The 18,704-nt window shown below is 40.3% G+C and overlaps 1 protein-coding gene across 3 annotated transcripts in view; it reads left to right on the top strand.

The window, feature by feature from the left end:
• The window catches only part of PPM1L (protein phosphatase, Mg2+/Mn2+ dependent 1L), a 247,634-nt gene that overhangs the window by 173,153 nt on the left and 55,777 nt on the right, over positions 1-18,704 (top strand). For all 3 annotated transcript variants that reach the window (XR_005066566.1, XR_005066565.1, XM_037046634.1), the window contains exon 2: positions 4,790-4,964. Coding sequence is in view for 1 of the 3 variants with exons in the window: in XM_037046634.1 (XP_036902529.1) it covers positions 4,790-4,964 (175 nt within the window). In the remaining 2 variants the exon portion in view is untranslated. The remainder of the gene's footprint in view (positions 1-4,789; positions 4,965-18,704) is intronic.

The following is an 18,704-nucleotide window of genomic DNA, read 5'->3' as shown; positions in this document are numbered from 1 at the left end:
ACTACTCTGAGATAACTATCGATACATATTAATTCCTCATGCATATAATACAATCTGTGTTCTGTTATAAACATTTTCCAACATAATTTGGTATTTTCATAATATGAATTTTTTTACTTATGAGTTTTTAAATTTTATTTTTAAAGTGCAGTTGACATACCATAACATGACTTTAATAACTGCATTGTTTTCCATTGTGTGGACACCTTGCGATTTAATCAGCCAGTGTCCAGACACGTTTGAACACAAGCCCTTGATGCTTATCTTTGACTTTTTCTTAAAAGTAGATTCCTAGAAAGATATTTGCTAGGTAAGCGATGTAACTATTTTAAAGTTTTTGTTACTTTGTTTCATTTTCTGTCTAGGATTGTTTGATTCATAGTCACAGTGTAGAAGACCAGTTTTCCTTTCCTTTGGATTTTGTACTTGTCTCCTTGCTTTAATCGCATTCTATTTCGGTGCATTTTATCTTTAAAAAGAATTTTTTTAGCTTTGGCTGGTGTTGCTCAGTGGATTGAGGGTGGGCTGCAAACCAAGGAGTTGCTGGTTCGATTCCTACTCAGGGCACATGCCCGGATTGCACGCCAGGTCCCCAGTAGGGTGCGTGTGAGAGGCAACCACGCATTGATATTTCTCTCCCTTATTTTGCCATTCCCTTCCCCTCTCTCCAAAAGTAAATTAAAAAAATCTTACACAAACATTTTATTGTTGATATCATTACAGATGTCTCCTATCCCCCGCCACGGCTTTTGCCTACCTCCAGCCAGCCTCCGCCCCGCCCTCCCCTGGCCATCACCACACTGTGCTCTGTGTCTATGGGCTAAGCATCTATGTTCTTTCGATAACCCCTTCACCTTCTTTTATCCAATCCCCTCACCCACTCCCCCTCTGAAATTTTTTCAGTGCATTTCAAACTCTGCTCAAAGCACATTCTTCCTCAGACAATATTTGATCCTTTATTTTATTCCTTGACACTTTTCAGTTTCCTGCTACTGCTACAAGTCAAAACTCCCTGGTTAACAGAGAGGTAAGACTTCAACTGCCAGCTTTCTCCTATTCCTACTCTTACCAACTTCATTTCTTATTATTTCTCCCTGTGAACTCATATTCATTACTTTCTAGATTGCATTTCTTTCCTTCAGTAAGTGCTTCTTACCTCAAAACTGATCTTTAAACTCCACTAGAGTGATTTCCTGATTCTTTCTCTCATCCCTTATCAATTTGTCTCCCTAGAGGATGGCCAGCACTGAACAGAGCTCATATGTTAAACAGATATCTCAATTCATCTCAGGATTCTTGCCTGTTTTTGTATTGCTTTGGAAAAGGTGCTTTTCTGGTATCTCACATGTGTGTTGTTTGCACATTAAAATTGCAGGTTCCTTTGTAGCAAAGGCTTGTTCTCCCAACAGTGTCGAGTCTAATGCGCCGTACTCAGCAGACACTCGATAAGTTGGAATGGGGTGGCTGACAGGTTTTCTTTTAAAGATGAATTGTGAAACAGTTAGGAGCTTTTAAATTACACTTTGCACTCCAGGTAGCCATTTTGTTTAACGGACAGTAAATCGCTTTTGTAGCATAATGACCAGTGTCAGCATTCTGCCTACTGGGTTCCGGGAATTTAGATCCTTACTCGTTCTGCTTCTTATCTTTCATTCTTTTCATCCACTGAGTGCTCTTTACAGGGTTTACTCTAGGCCTCTCCTTTCTTCCAGACTGAAGTTGGCACGGATGACATAAATGCATGCAAATTCTGTGAGATACAGTCCTTATTTCAGCCAGACTGGGGAGCTAAAATACCTATACAGATACCTAGGTAAATACCTGTGAGTTCATCTGTGGCCCTTCAGTGGGTTTATTAAAAGAGTTTATAGCATTTGAGCCCAACTTGGAAGGATGTGAAGGATTGGCCAAACCCAATAATTTGGCTGCTTCCACTGAAAGTTATTGTGAGGGTACAGATTGGGAACAACGTACATTGCTCAGAGAAGTATGAAGTACTGCACAGATGCGAGATTCTGATAACAGTAACAATGCAGGTGGGGGTGGCAAAAGGGGGTTTATAATTGTTTGTATGGAAAATAATACGATAATTAATAGGTAATACAAGAGTAACTCTGTTTCACATACTCACAACTGCAAACCTACTTTTGCCCCGCCATGTATTACTGTTTCTGGCATAATTAGGTTATAAGAATATGCAATTAAGGATTTAAGCTTCCAGTAGCTCTTATTGATTAAAAATAGGTCTTAGATTTTAATTTTGTCTCTCACTTCATTTTTGAATTTCAGTGAAATTTGAAACTTTAAGGTGCTCTTTGTATTATACATTACTTGTGCAATAATTCCAATCTCGGTTAATAATATGGCAGCCTGTTTTTTTAATTGAGATATAATTGACACTATATTAGTTTGAGGTGTACCATATAATGATTTGAGATTTGTACCCACAGCAAAAGGATCGCCACAGTGAATTTAGCTAATATCCATCACCACCACAGTCACATTGTGTGTGTGTGAAGAGGACTTTAGATACCTGCTCACTCAGCAACTTTTAACTATACAATACAATATTTATTATTCACTGTAGCCACCATGCCGTGCATTGTATCTTCAGGACTTATTTATTTTATAATGGGATGTTTGTGCCTTTTGATCAGCTTCACCCATTTTGCACCCTTCTCCCCACCTCTGCCTCGGGTGATCACCAGTCTGCTCTCCGTATCTGTGAGTTTGGTTTCTGTATTCCTTTCCTTTGTTCAGATTCCGCACACCAGTGAGATCACAGGGCACTCGTATGGCAACCTGGTTTTAAAGCACAGGTGCATGCTTGAGCATGAGGTCTTGACGGCCATTTGAATATATTTAGAGCATCATTGCGGTATAAGGTGATTTTTGAAATATCTTACAAGAATCTAGCATTTTGCTAGAATTATTTCCTTTTGTCTCTCCTGAGAATCTTTTCCACTGAAAAGAACTCTCTATATAAAGTTACACTGTTTTAGAAATGAAATGTCAAAGTGTAAGTTCAATATAGCAAAAAATATAGGTTCTATTGAAAAACCTACTTCATAATTTTAGAAAAATAGATCAGTGGACACAATTGGAAGGAAAAGTGTGGTGTGCTTTCAGTAATACAGAGTGCACTAGTATTTGTAAAATGTGCATTATAGAATTATTTCCTGTACCTCACAGACATTTCCAAGGGAAAAAAATGAAAGACAGATGCACACTGAATAGCAAGGTATTCTGCAGTGTGCCTCTTCATTGTCCACTGTCAAGAGAAAATTGTCACTAAACTCTAGAATGAAGTATGTTGTACTAATATACTGAGTCCATTTACATTTTCTGGAACAACTTTATTTGTTCTGCACTAGGTGCTGGCAGATAAATTGAACAATGTCTGGTGATATTTTCAAGTTGTAATTTTCTCAGTGATTGACTTTAGGGGGTATAAATATAAATCTGAATATAAAAAGGGCTGGGTGCTATATTTGGCTGCTCTGAAGACTAAAAAACAGCTTTCCCCACCACTTCCCAGGGGACTTTTCCTGGAAATCAGTTGTCATTGTTCTGTCCAATTTCTTTTCATCCTAAATTGTGAGACATTTAGAAGAAAAAAATGTGAAGGTTACAAAAAACATTGTAAAGATAATTTTTTTTTAATTAAAACATTTAAAATGTATTAAACAATACAGATGTGTCTTTTTTATTCTAGGCCCATACCACAGAGACAGTTCTTTTTAATAGTTTATTTTATTTTGGTTTCAAGTGGTTGTGAGAATAATTTTAAACAATATACATGTGCCTTCATTTATTTCATCAATTTTAGACCCTATACACAGCGAGGAGATGCCAAACTCTTGGCATTTTTGAAAGATACATTTTAAGAATTTCAATTTCCCTGACTCATACACACTACTCTATCACTTAACTTATCCCTTAAAATTCTGTTTAACTGTGATTCTCAGTTGGACAACAGAAGAATATGCTACTTCCCAAGCCCACCAGAAAAATACACCAGAATCTTTGGGAAGGTCTTTGTCAAAATATACATGCCTTTCTTTCTACTTCTGTGCTTACCTGGTTGAAAATCAGTGCTGGTAACTTCAGATGTTACTAGCTGGCAGCACATTGTGCAACAGTATAGAGGCAGAAAAAAAACCAAAACAAGTTAAGAATAATGTATATATGAAGGCCAAGACATTTAGGGGGATGAACAGCTCTTTTTTTCTGGTTAAAGGATATCATTGTCTTAGATGCTTTCTTTTTCCATTTATCCCATCGTTCCATTATCAGTTCATGCAGAGGGCTCTCCTTTCTTTTCGCTTCACGAGAGTTCCTGTGTAAGCATTAGTGAGTAGAGAACAACCAAACAGAGAATGGATGCAATAGTGTAGGCAGACTTACTGCTGAGATGACTGACCAGCTTCTGCCTTCTAGACAAGGGCAGGTCATAGTTATATCCAGTAACATTACTATTATGGGGCCTTCAGAGGTCAATGGAATAGTCGTTGAAACTTCAGGCACTCACTCCATGAATGAAAAACTAAATCCATCTTCTCTTATACCTTTCTACCTCTGGTATAAACCTCTTAGCAGTCTGTGATTCTGCATATTTGAAGATTCCCCGTATTTGTCACAACGGAGACTAAAAGTGGCAGTGACAGGGATGTGCTTGTCCAAAGGGTTGGTTCCCCGGTGCTTTGAGCTCTTGGTGCAGCACCTAAGGTGGAGTGGAAAACCTCACAGGAGACACACTAATGGGGCTCTCTACCTGTTTTATTTGCAGACTGCGGCTGAATATGTAAAATCTCGACTCCCCGAGGCCCTTAAACAGCATCTGCAGGACTACGAGAAAGACAAAGAAAATAGTGTATTGTCTTACCAGACAATCCTTGAACAGCAGATCCTGTCCATTGACCGAGAAATGCTAGAAAAACTGACAGTATCTTATGATGAAGCAGGTATGTTTGTCTTTGATACACACTGAGTTGCACAATTTTTTCTCCCTGAAGAAATTTCTTTGTAGACAAGTTAAATGTAAGTCCTTTTCTGAGGTAGAAGGTGAAGGGCAAACCTGACTGAGAGTAATTTATCACGGATTAACAGCGAGTTTCTTTTCTGCAGTTTTAGTATCAGAGATTTCATTAGGAGATCCTTAAAAATGTCTCTTAAACATCAGATTCCTTTTAAATGTTTGTTCTTTTTAAAATAGAACTTTCTCGCCTTTTTTCAATCATGTACTCTTACTGATTTAATCTTTTAAAGTGGAACTTCAATTTTGGATGCCGGCTGAAAGCTTTTACAACTGATAATCTAAGAACTGTTATTTGCTTCAGGTATTATTTTTAATTTCAGAGAATTTCTTTTCTAAAGAAGTGCCATTTTTCTTCTTTAAAGTTTCAAGCTGAACTTGATTTTCTTTTTCTTTGGCTCTTCATTCGAATCCTAGCCCCTCTGAGCACACCAGGTACTTCAGTTCACTGCCTCCCACAAGTTCATCCTATCTAAGGGCATAGACAGACCTCCTTATAAAACCATTTTTATCTATTACATGGTCTTTCAGCTTAAACCCAATTTTAATGAAATGAGTACGATATTAAATTCCAAAATTAATATTCAAATTATTAAAATTTGTCATGAAATTGAAGTTAGGATAAACATCCCGATTAAAATTGCCATACTTCCCTCAACCCAACAAAATGGAGAAAAAGGTACAGGAAAATAGGTTTTAAGTGGTCCAATGTTGATAGTATCAATCCCTATTTTCATACAGGATCTTCTGTTTTTATTTTTACAAGGAAGCTATTAGAATGCATCTTATTTTCTTTCTCCTGATCTAAGCAGTCTCAGTGGTGATATTCTTAACATTTGATTTCAAGCCTGAATAGCAAACAGAAGAGCAAATTAAAAAACAAACAAACATTATGCTACGTATGCCTAACCACTAACATAATTGTTTAAGTTATTAAACTGTCCCCGTTTATATTCTACCATCCAATGCCTTTGCATCCCCCTCAGACAGGATCCGAATTTCTAGCCTTGCCCAGGGCACCTCTACTTTCTCTGATTCTCTTTGACTTCATTAATTTTCCAGACACATTGCCTTTCTTCCTCCTGCTGGGTGGTTAGGTGTTTGGTTTCTGTATTTGCCTTGTTTTTAAGATTCCTGTCTTTGGAATTCTCATTCCACTCTCCTCTCATCCCTGATGAAGCGAAGTAATGGAAAACTACCGCTGGCCTAATCAAAATAATACTTAAATATTTACAGCATATTAGAGATCACAGAACTCGCATGTTCCACTTACTTCCTGCCCCCAAAACCATTTTATGAAGAGAAAACTGAGACCACAGACTTGCCCACCATAAGACAGTTACTTTGTTGTAGAGCTGGGCCTCCAGCCTCCTATTACAAATCGAGCTGGCTGTCACTGCATTCATGTGGGTTCTCAGTCACTCAGTTGGCACTTGTTAAATGCACAGTGATATAGTAGGCAGCTGGGAGAAAGAGGAAAGCGTGTTGAAAAGGCAGGGGAGAGTCTGAGATGTTGGAAACACAGATCTTGTTTAAAGTCTAGCTGGGGAGCTAAAACACCCATGTCTGACTTCTGGATAAACATTTCTGAGGAATTTGGGCATAAGTATACTTTATGATATTCATAAGCTATTTGTTAAGCTGGGGGTGTGGAGTAAATCAATAGTGAAAGTGGCTCAAGTTTTCGATGGAATTCTTCAGCTGAGGACGTCAGTTTAAATCCTGAAAAACAGTGGCGAATGTGGGTTTGTGAAGATGAGAGAGATGTGGTCTATGGGATGAAGGGCCCCCGCGGACACCAAGAGGGAGACAAACGCCAGCTGCCACCTCTCACCACTCAGATTTTCCTTCTTCAGGATAGTTGCCCACTCGCCTGCAGTGTTGCTGAGCACCTACTAATCCGCAGAGGTGCGTGTGTGCACGGCCTCTGGGAGCCAGTGCCTTGGCACAGAATTAATGTATCCATACACTCTGCAGCATGAAACAGTGGAAGTCACTATAAGCCTGAGAGGCAGAGAATCTAAGTTCTAGGCTTTGCCTCTAGCTGAACAGTGATCTTGAGCAAATGAATGTCTTAGAGCCTCTGTTTCTTCATCTATAAATTTGGGCTAATAATATCTCACAGGGTTATTATGATAAAGTGCAGTCAAACCTCAGTTCTCGAACAAATTGGTTCTTGATCAAATTGTTCATGGAAAAAAAATGTCTCAGCTGTCTAGTGAAATTTCGGGTCTTGGTTCCCTACTGGGTACCCCTCCCATGCTGAGATCTGTATGATCAGTCACGTATCCCTCAGGCTACAAACAGAGGAGATTCTGTTTGCCCACAAATCGCTTCTTAAGATCCCACTGTCTATCATATTTGAGGAAGTCCTTACAAATCCTACTACATATGCGCTAAGGCTGAATGAGGGCAGATTTGGTTCTCATCTGTCTCTTTAGACCAATTTAAAGTAGTCATAGTTTCTTTCTTGGCGTGTATGTACTGTTTGGGGTGTCAGAGGCCAATTTTTAAAAATGATCTTCAGAAGCTTTGAGAAGTCAAGCAACATCTATTGTTAAATCAGCCATTTGGGGCTCACTCTGCCCATGGTTGTTTCTGCATTGAGTGACACATTTGGTGGGGCCTGTGTATGGATGAGTATGTGAATGTCACTGTATGTCGCAAAAGCAAAACTGCCTTCTCCCACAGTGCCTATAAATTAAGGGTCTCATTCAAAGAACAAAGAGAAAATAAGAAAATTTATTGCTATTAGAAAACTAGTTTACCATAATACAAGAGAATCAGGAAATAGAAGAATAGCAATAGTATCTAGTACCTTCAGATCTAAACGTCATCTAAGACATTCATTTCCTCCAACTGCTTAGCTTCTTTCCCTGCTCTCCCAGTTTTAGGAAGTAGTTCATGGTTAATTAGAAGATCTCCTTGTCTGTAGAGAGGTTAATTTATCCTTCATGCCCATCCACTGATAAACCAGCCTTGTGACTTTAGGACAGTTACCACTGTCTAAGCATCTAAAAACCAATTAATGAAAAACACTTGGACATCTGTGTAAAAGCATTGGGTCAGAACCTTTTGTCCCGCCTCTCTCTTCTCTGTCTTCCCCTCTCAGCTTCCTTTCTTCCCCATTAAATTCATACCTATCTTAACATTTTATATACTTTTCCACAATCCAACTATCCTGCAACCTGAGATTCAGCAAAGAAATGGGAAGGAAGCAAAAGCCACATGAAACCCTACAGTGTCACAAAAGCTTTGGATTTTCACGTAGAATCTCTATATTTTCATTTCATATAGCTCTTACCAGTTAGGTTATATTTTCCAATGTGGTGTTTTTTAAAATTCTTGTTTTAGCCCTGGCTGGTGTAGCTCAGTGATTGAATGCTGGATGCAAACCAAAGGGTGTCTGGTTTGATTCCCAGTCAGGGCACATGCCTGGGTTGCAGGCCAGGTGAGAGGCAACCACACATTGGTTTCTCTCTCTTCCTCTCTTTCTCCCTTCCTTCCCCTCTCTAAAAATAAGTAAATAAAAATTCTTGTTCTGACATTGATTGTTACACTTTTATTATAGAAACAAATAGAAATAAGTAGAATGGTATAATAAGTAACCATCAGTAACCCTACCGTTGTAAACACTTGGTAGGTTTCCCTCACTCTAAGCATTTTTGAAATGCTGTTGATATCTAGCAGTGTTATATCCTACTTTTTTCACTTAGCATTATTACATGAGTGCTTCTTCATTTTATTAAAGCCTCTTCACGTGACAGTAATTTTAATGGCCACATGATATTCTATACTTTGAAAGTACTACTCACGAAACGTCCTCCTATGTTGAACATTTATGGTATTTGTTTTTGTTATTGTAAATAATGCTGCAACGAATATCGTATGCCTCTGTCTGCATTTCACATTATTCTGGAGAACAGACTTTAGAAAATGTCAGTTCAGAATTAGAATTGGAAACAAAGGGAAGGGGGTGGTGCTGAGAGCAGCAGGAAATAAGAGCAACAAGTAAATTCATAGAAATCTGTAAAAAGCAGTTATCGTATTTCCGACGTTGTGCTACACTCTGAGTCAAAGAGGCATTCACAGACCAGTATACGTAGAGTTGACATCACTGAGTTCCATAATGATGACCTTGAATCACAAAAGAAAAGGTTCAGTAATGTTGATTATACTCTGTATATGAAAATTGGAATTGTGTAAACCATTTTAGAAAGATTTTCACCCAAATAATTTATTTTTAAGTTTTTATTATTACAGGAATAAAGATGTTTTGTGGAATGATTGAAAGAGGTCTTGGAACCAAAAGACCCAGATTCTATTCCCAGCCCTTCTCCAACCAGATATATGACCTTGAGTAAGTCACTAACTCTCCCTAGAGACCCTGTTCCTGTGAGTCAAAGGAATGAACACGATCTCATAGATGTCTTCCATTTCTAAAACTCTGATTCTGGTCTCTTGGCAATGGAAAACGCAGGTAGCCATAGCTTCTGCAAGGTAGCATGGAGCTTCTTCTTGAACTTTCTGTTTTCTCTGTCACCCATCTCCTGTCTCCTCACACAGCCCATATAATTTACATAATATTAGGTTCAGTGACCATCACTCAGTTTTCTCTGTCACCCATCTCCTGTCTCCTCACACAGCCCATATAATTTACATAATATTAGGTTCAGTGACCATCACTCAGCCTTTCTAGCATTTGCACATGAAGATGCTCAGGCATACTTTTATTGGTGGGATGGAGAGCCAGGCAAAACTGGATTTTGGAAGGAGAGTTGCTGAGTTGTCATTCACAGATCATCGTTCAGATAGCTTAGGGGTTTTTACTAACAAGGGTAAACAAAATCCAGAGTAAGAAGATATGGTTTACATTTGGTCTATTAATCTTTTTACTGGAATTGGAGTCCATGTGTGTACACATTTCAATAGATTGGGTTTAGACAGAAATGTCCAAGGGAAAACGTGGCAAGATTTGAGAAGTGATCAAAATAGTGTCTTACACTATCTCAGAGAACATCGTTAACCTAAATATTCATTATTTGTTATAGTGGGCAAAAGTCGAAGGGTTGAAATAGCAGGAGAGGGAATCTTTCCTCACATTATTTATTTTTATGCTGATATAGTGTTCATATTTCCTTAAGTTGTAAGTTGTTTTAATTTATTTTTAATTTTAGGCATCAATAAATAACCTACATATTCCCTTGTTAAGGATAAAGTAGTATGGCTTATCCGGCCTTGTGTTTGAGGGATTTGTGAGGGGAGCAGGCCCATTTCTTTGAGAGTGATATTCTTTGTTGTCCACTCAAGCACCCTAAGGCATGGGAAACGCAGTTTGGTAAAAGCTGAGTATACCTGTGGTGCGTGGATTGGCCAGTTGTGGTATCTTGCTTCTGGCCTCAAGACAGTGGCTTGAATTTCAGCTTAGATCTCCTTCTCCAAGTCAAACCTAAACCCAATACCATTTTTATTTCTGTTCTTGCTAGAAACCCACATAGCATTCCAATGAGCACATGTTCCTACCATGTACAAAGAGAACTTACACGTAGAGAGTGAACCAGACACTGCAGGCGAGGGATGGAGAGAGCTCAGCTGTCTGTTTATTGTGTTCATTTGGGCATCCGTTAAAGCTGGGGACCCACAGATCCGTTTACAACTGCCAGGAGGTAAGGAAGAAGGGACAGCATTCATTTTCAGCCACGGCTTTGTGATCCCCTGACGCAGCTCTGCGTTTGAAGTTCCTGAGAGATGAGCCCAAGCAAAGCTACCTGCTGGAAAGACACGCCACATACTGTAATGTACTTTTTGGAAAAAGAGCATTTTAAAAGGGTGGGGGTATGTGTTCTAAGCAGTTTAGAAAGCACCTGGAGGGTTACCTCCTATTGAGCTTGTTTTATTCTTTTTAAACTGGGCGGCACCTAAAAGTTACATCTACAATTTAATTGAGCCATTATTGTTAGAGTAATCAGCGATCTCAAAAGGAAAGCTATTTCCTGTCCCGGGGAAAAACATTGAACATACATCGAGCAACCAAACGCAGAAAAGAGATTGTGAATTATTTAAGGCTTTTTCAGGTTTTCTAAGAACATCAAAAATGCAATAAAAGGCATGTGCAAGAAGTTCCTCACTCTCACAAAGAGTGAATTTCTCCTCCTCGGTGCTTCTCAAACGGCTCCCCAGGGAAGAAGTGGCACCAGGTTCCTTTACTTTATACCTTCACTCAGGACCCATTTCCCTGCTCAGAAGGTGTTCTTGCCGGAGGCTTGCTGACAAGACATGGAAGGAAGAGAACGACAGGGATCCACAAGAATTTTTTTTATTTGAAGTGACTTTTTTATTTGTTGCAGATTTTATTCTTCTTTTAAATTTTTAAATTTTTTTATTTTAATTGTTCAAGTACAGTTTTCTGCTCACAAGAAATTTTAAGAGGGAAATTGAGTATTGGTTGTGCAACCTGACAACAACTTCTGATTTTCTGTAAAAAAAATTAACTGTTTTATTTTTCCATTATAAGAGTGATATAAATACATTTGAAGTGTTTTTTTAAATATGGAAAAATAGAAGAGGAAAAGAAAATGTCTAACTCAACCGCTTCAACATAAATGCCATTTTTGGTATATTTACTTCTAGTCGTTTTTCTCTGCTGGGTTTTAATTATTTCTGCCTAACTTTGTATCTTTTTCTCACTTGACATTGAAATACAATCCTGTTTCTCCATGTGTTACCAAATGTGGTCCTGGCCCTGAGTGGGTCTGCCTCCGGCCAGCTGGAGTGTGTGAGTTCTGGAGTTTGTGTGGGAGAGATTTCACAACGGGAATCCAGGTGACTGTGAGGATGCATTTGTTAAAGTGGGGGACAGGGACACAAGGGAGGGTTAGCACAGAAGAAGCAACGGGAGAGCCCAGGCGGGGCTGCCTCAGCTCCCTGGGAAGTCAGACGAAAGGGGGCTTTGGCACAGGTCTGGGGCTCAGCCGGGACGAGCTGCCAGCTGCCCATTGCCTTAGAGCTTAGGAGACTATGCCTGTGAAGAAAGGAGTGGAAGGAAAGAAGGAAAAGGAAAATGGCACCTGCTGCTCCCCTGAAGTAGAGCCCCCCCGTGCTGAGTCCTTTGTCTTGAGGCTTTTATCTCTCTGCTGCAGGCTGGAATCTTAGGGGAGCTCTCGGGGAGGGTTTCAGCAGAATACTCATCCGTTCTCCGTGAAACCTTTTAGGATCGTGGTCTCTGACTGGTCATTGAGGAGTCTTTAGACATTGCAGTCTGTCCTGGAGTTGCCCACCTGTATTTGCTGCTTTTCTGAACCTGGAGCTAAAATACCACTGAGGCCTGGATATTATCTCCAGGGAGCAAAGGCCAGGGGAGGTGAGGTTACCCTGGGAGATAAGGTCCTTGCTTCCCAGTTTTGCCCTTCCAGGCCTTTGCCCTGGTGACCATCTGCCCCTGGCTGTCAATTTCTCAGCCATTGTGTTCAGCTGTCTGACTCGGTTTCCCTGTTCCACTTGCCGAGGAATTGTCCTCCCTGCTCACTGTCCTGTCTCACGTGCTCTTATAAACTACTCTCGAAAGTGATTTGTAACGGCTGCATAGTACCCTGTTAAGTGTCTATGCCACCATTCCTTTAAGCTTAAAATATTTTCAATCTGATCCCTCTCTTTTATCCATGTTTCAGTTCACATCGCTATGCAGAATCCCTGAATTTGGAGGTGTGTTTCTTGTGAAAAGGTGAGAATAGAAATTTGATTAATAAAAACACAGGATGTTGATAATGCAGCCAATTTTTAGTCATGTAACAGTGGAGGCGAGGACATACATAAGTAGTCAAAATCCACTTACAGAGAACTTCTTTCTGGCCATTAATACCAATGCTTGTAACCAAGCTGATTTGAATTTCTTAAACTTCTCCTTTTATATCATAGATTGAAAAAGCCAAAAGATAGGGGGAGGGGAAGTCGTAACTAAAAGTGTCTTTCCGTCTACAAACTAGAAAACTTCGCCATGGCAGGTTGAAATTGCACAAACACGTGGTTTGAGAGCTCTGGGGTTGGTTCCTGTGTCTGTGGTGAGACCCTGTGTCACAGGTGGGCACAGGTAACCAGGTTCTTGGTGATCATGGGCAAAGAACTGAACCAAACACACCGAGTTTATAGCAGAAAGAGAGAGCGCAGATTTATTAAGCGATCGTACACTCCACAGAACACGGGGGCAGGCAAACTCCCAGCAGAGATTGGCCCCGGGGGCTGGATCTTTCCTGGCTAGTTTTGGTGGCCTTTTACTGTGCATGTACAAGTATTACTTTAGAGCTACTGTGCGTGTGGTCTCCCATGATTTTCCTTGAATGGCCACCAGAGAAGGGGGGTCGCACAATGTTAGTTTATTATAATGAAGCGGGGATCATGTAGCCTCTTCTGCGCAGGCGCATTCATGAGTCACCGTAATTCAGCGCTTTCCCAGAATCGGGAACAGCCGGTCTTAGAACAGGGTGTCCATCCTCTATTGACGCCCTTTATCTCAGCCCCAGAGCACCTCCAGAATTTCTTCCTTCCTGACTCTCCCCTGCCTCTATTGCACCTCTCTACTTGGTTTCTCCAACTTTAAAATAAAAATATTGGATTATGTGTGTTCTTAGGTCTCTTCAGCATTGACCATGTATAATTCTGTCTTCCGTTCCCTCAGCATTCGTTGGCTCATTCATTTATTGACTCTGTAAACACTGAGTACTAATGAGCCAAGCACTGTGCCAGCCTTTGGGAACGTGGGGATGGCCACATGATCTTTCATTGCAGGTGTGCATATGTGTACTTGAGTGTGCACATGTAAGTAGAGTGGAATCAGTGCTGTGTTCAGAGGACAGCACCAGAGGAAGAGGGAATTAGGTTTAGGATAGAGAAAGTATTCTTAAATCAGAAAACCATAGGAGAACCCATAAGTCTCTTGAACTGTTCATCCTGAACTTTAATTAACATCGGTTGCATTTTTATAGATAGGCTTATTGTGAGTAATGCTTTTTTCCCTCTTTGCTTCTGTAACTGTGGTTATATGCCAGTGCCTTATACAGACCTATTCTTGCCCTCTGCTATTAACATCACCTGCCACAGTCCAAGTGTTACTCTCCAAATAGTATTAATTAGTTTCCTCTAATCAGCTTATGTTAATGTTATCAGCACTGCCAGGTTTCTAATGAGATCTCCAAAATAAAAAAATTTTTTAGAAGTGCTATCATAGGGAAAATATAATGACCCGAGTTTTGCAGTGAGCAAAATAAAATTTTAAGAACTCTGCTAAAGCCCTGGCTGGTGTTGCTCAGTGGGTTGAGTGATGGCCTGTGAACCAAAAGGCTGCTGGTTTGATTCCCAGCCAGGTTACATGCCTGTGCCTGGGCTGCTGGCAGGGTCCCCAATTGGGGGTGTGTGAAAGGCAACCAATTGATGTATCTCTGACACATCGGTGTTTCTCTCCCTCTCTTTCTCCCTCCCTTCCCCTTTCTCTAAAAATAAATAAATAAAATCTCAGGGGTGGGGGGGACAACTCTGCTGAAAACACTGGAAACCACAAGCTTAACACTTTCTTAGAACCTGGAAGTGTGACCTCTGGTGATTAGCACATTGGCTGGAGCTTTTATCACTCAGATCAAGTTGTCATTGTTTTAGCCACAAGGGAAGTAATGTTACTACCTCTAAAAAAGTATATGATTTTGAGGACTGGAGAAAATATGTGTATTTCAAAGCAAATAATTGTACCAGGTGGTCACGATTTAGGTGGCACTGGCCAAGCCGAGACAGGATGTCAGTGCTATCTGTGTCTCTTCCTTTCCGTTCTGTTGGAATTTTGTAACCACGATCCTGTGGACCTTACTGGAATGTTTGTAATAAACTTTAATGAGATCCAAGTTAATGCTAAGACCTTCAGTCTTTAGGGAAAAATAAGACAGTATTAACGTGCCCGAATTTCTAATATAATATTACTGTCCATTTGTATTAGTGAGAGGCCCACTGTGAGACAGAAGGTGTGATGATAGGCAGCTGGACTGCTGTTCAATGTCATATTGTAAGAATGGCAAGTTCAGTCTTTGGGAGCTGCTAGACACTCCAAGTTTCATCTGATAAATTGCTTCCTGAAAGGCAGTTTTCAAGCCACCTTCTAGTGCCCAGAGGAATTCTCTTTTTGTTACTTTCTTTAGTTAATGTCCTTGTCTCAAGGCTTAGTGGCTTAAGCCATGCTGATGAATCTGGTTTGATGAAGAGTTTCTATAGTATATACCCTCAGGAAGCACCTGAATGTGCTCCTGTAGTTCTGCAGTCAATCCAAGGGAACTGGAAATGGACTAGACAGAAATCACTGGGAAAAACACTCCATTCTCACAAACATTTACTGTACTGGCTCCTGGCTGGGTGCTGAGAGTCTAAAAAATGGAGAAGGACAGTTGAGTTAGAAGTCTTGCTTTGAATTGATTGCCAGTCTTGACTGTTGTCTCTATAAATCTGTCTTCTAAGACCTTAGCTGTTTTCCTTTTTTTGCCTCAGGCTGGGCTTTTCATGCCTCTGATCTCAACCTTTCTCATTCAATATCACCTTTCTGTTATTTACACTGGGTTGGTAAAAAGGTTGTTTGTTTTTTTCTGAAAGCTCCGGTAGCATTTAGTTGTCTTTAACTTCATTTGAAACAATTTTGTTACATTGTATTGTGACAGCTGTCATATCAGCATTCATTTAAAAAACAACTTATCAGAATAGGTGAATTTTTGTGTAGCCATTTTAACATTGAAGATAGAAGAAAATATGCAACATTTTTGGCATATTATGATTTATTACCTTCAAGAAAGGTAAAAACAGAACTGAAATGAAAAAAAAGATTTGTGCCGTGGTGCTGTGACTGATCGAACTTGTCAAAAATGGTTTGTGAAGTTCTGTGCTGGCGATTTCTCTCTGGATGATGCTCCCTAGTTGGGTAGACGAGTTGAAGTTGATAGAGATCAAATCGAGACATTAATTGAGGATAATAAGTGTTCTACCACACAGGAGATAACCAATATCCTCAAAATATCCAAATTAATAACGTTATTGGTGAAAATGAAAAATGTGTCTTTTTGGCAGATCCAATGCTTACTTCCTGAAAGTTTGATTTACCATACATACGATAATAATGTTATGGTAAAAATAGAGAATCAAGGCCACAAAAGAGAAGGAAGCAAATGTACCAACCATGAAAAATAGACAAAATAAAACAATTTTCCACTGGAGACAACTTCTGGTACTAAAGTTGATGGAGAATTTTTCACAGGGGACCTTCTAGACGGGACCTTAAACATTATCTTTGCCTGAGTTCCCTCAGAGCGGAGCCTGAAATAAAAAGCTTGAATTCAGATAGTTAATCCAGGAATGGGATCCCTAGGAGCTGAAGTGAGGGCCACTGGGCGTGAAAGACAAAACAAGGGAAACGAGAAACAAGGGAAAGCTAAGTTGAGGACACTTACAGAGTTGGTCTCCATAGCGACTGCGGCTTAAACCTACTGAAGAAGCTTATTAATGGTTGCCCAGAACCATTCACCAGGAGATGAAGGGGGAAGCATTTAGCTACCAGTGCCCTCCCCTCATTTGTCAAGGGTAGCTCCACAGACATTAGTTTCCCTGCACTTCTGGCTAACGTATGCCCGAGTGCTGAGTGGGTTCTGCAGGTACCTCACACTTTGGCAACAGGGAAGCTCCAAGGAAGGAGCAAGTGTTAAGTGTAAATGGTTCGGGGCAAGGCTGCATCTGGGCTGGGCTGGTCCCTCTACCAGTAGCTGGGTTAAAAGTTGGGATCAGGCCCTGGCTGGTGTGACTGACTGGATTGAACGCTGGCCTACCAACTAAAGGGTTGCTGGTTGGATTCCCAGTCAGGGCACATGCCTGGGATGTGGGCTAGGTCTCCTGTAGGGGGCATATGAGAGGCAACCTCACACTAATGTTTCTCTTCCTCTCTTCCTCCCTCCCTTCCCCTCCTCTAAAAATAAATAAGGAAAAATATTTAAAACTGGTTGGGATCAAGAGATTGTGAATGGTACATAGGAGATGTCCCATACAAGTGCAATAAATGGAATCTTAAAACAAGTTATAAGGAAATGCATGCAAGTTCATCTTATGGTTATTTCCTGTGCAACAATCATCTGGAAAGCTGAGGATACATTATTCATGTTTTTTAGAGCTCCCGTGAAGCATGTGGGCATGTCCAATGCAGGGAGTGCTCAAATGCATTTACAGAAAAATCTTACATACAGCAGAAGATGGAAGGTGGGGGTGCTTTGTTTGACGTAAAAGCCTTAGCTTCCCAGCTTAAATGAAAATAAATCAACTAATCTTCACTTGTATGATGAATGAATTGAAGTCCCTCAGCTCTTTAACCTCAGTAGCCTAGTGAGATTCAGCTTTCAAACTGGGTTGTGTTTTTTCATATAAGTAAAAAAAAATAATTACCTCCCATAGATGACTCACAATAGTGGTTACTCTGGAAAGGAGAAGCTGGGGAAGAAGACTTAATTTTTTACCGAGTCCTCTTATTGTTTGAATTTTTAACTTTGCTCGTGTATCTTTGCCTGTGTATTTTTTTTTTAATTTACAAAAAAATAAATGAAACTAAACAAAATCTTCCTAGTACATTTAACTTATCTTTAGTGCTGGAAATGGAATATAAGAGGCAGAAAGCCATTCTCTTGGTTTTCAGTAAAGCTTTTCACGAGGCCGTGTGTATCCCTGGACTAAGTCAAGAGAGGAACTGAGTGACAAGGCCAACCACCATGGAACTGCAGTGGGGCTAGAGATAGTCAGGAGTCAGACCAAGTGTCAGTTCGGTGCCAGGGAGCACCCGGGCTGCAGGGCCCCTGCCACAGGGTTCTTGCCCTGGAACTGGTCCCAGAGTCCAGAGAGGGCTGGTGTTATTGGGGAAGAAGAAGAACAATGTTCATGGGCAGTGAGCTGTTGGGATTCAGCACTTCCTGATCTTACTTCCTGTTGGATGACTCCTTCACCCTGAACTTGATATTCTTGCATCTGACACGTTGCCTGACTTGCTGCTTTACTTGGCCTTTTAGTCAGATTCTTTCTTCCTGGAACGACAGCCAAATCTCCACTGATTTTCTTGTAAGGCAGAGGAAAGAGTCTAGGCTTTGAAGCCAGCCTGGCTTCATGATGACTCCTTATGCCATACCTTATGGGGCTGCTCCTGAGAATCGCCCATAATGTGTTGAAAATGATGGACCTATGGTAGACCTGCTGAATCACGGCCTTTCTGTTGTTAGCTTTGTTGTTACTTAACTTTGAATGTACTTAGCTTGGTATATAGGGGTATTTTTTCAATCCCCTTCATGGTAGAGAGGATTAACTATCTCGAACTTTGCAAAAATTAACTTCCTATCCAGTAAAGGAAAAAAAACTCAGCAAAATACTGGCCCTGCCTTCCTCTTCCTTCCTTGTCCTTTCCTTGGTGGAAAGCAGTTCCTCATGTTAACTGTATTTGTACTGTCTTTCGTTTTTGTTTTTGTTTTGTTTTGTTTTTTAAGATTTTATTTACTTATATTTAGAGAGGGGAAGAGAGGGAGAAAGAGAGGGAGAGAACCATCAATGCCTGGCTTCATCTCTTGCATTCCCTACTGGGGACCCGGCCTGCAACCCAGGCATGTGCCCCAAGTGGGAACTGAAC

Source organism: Sturnira hondurensis, unplaced genomic scaffold (genome assembly GCF_014824575.4).
Source record: "Sturnira hondurensis isolate 20B ecotype Veracruz unplaced genomic scaffold, ASM1482457v3 Scaffold0005279, whole genome shotgun sequence".
Lineage (NCBI taxonomy): Eukaryota > Metazoa > Chordata > Mammalia > Chiroptera > Phyllostomidae > Sturnira > Sturnira hondurensis.
Note: the sequence above shows the minus strand (reverse complement) of the source record. Positions and strands in the feature narration are given on the sequence as shown.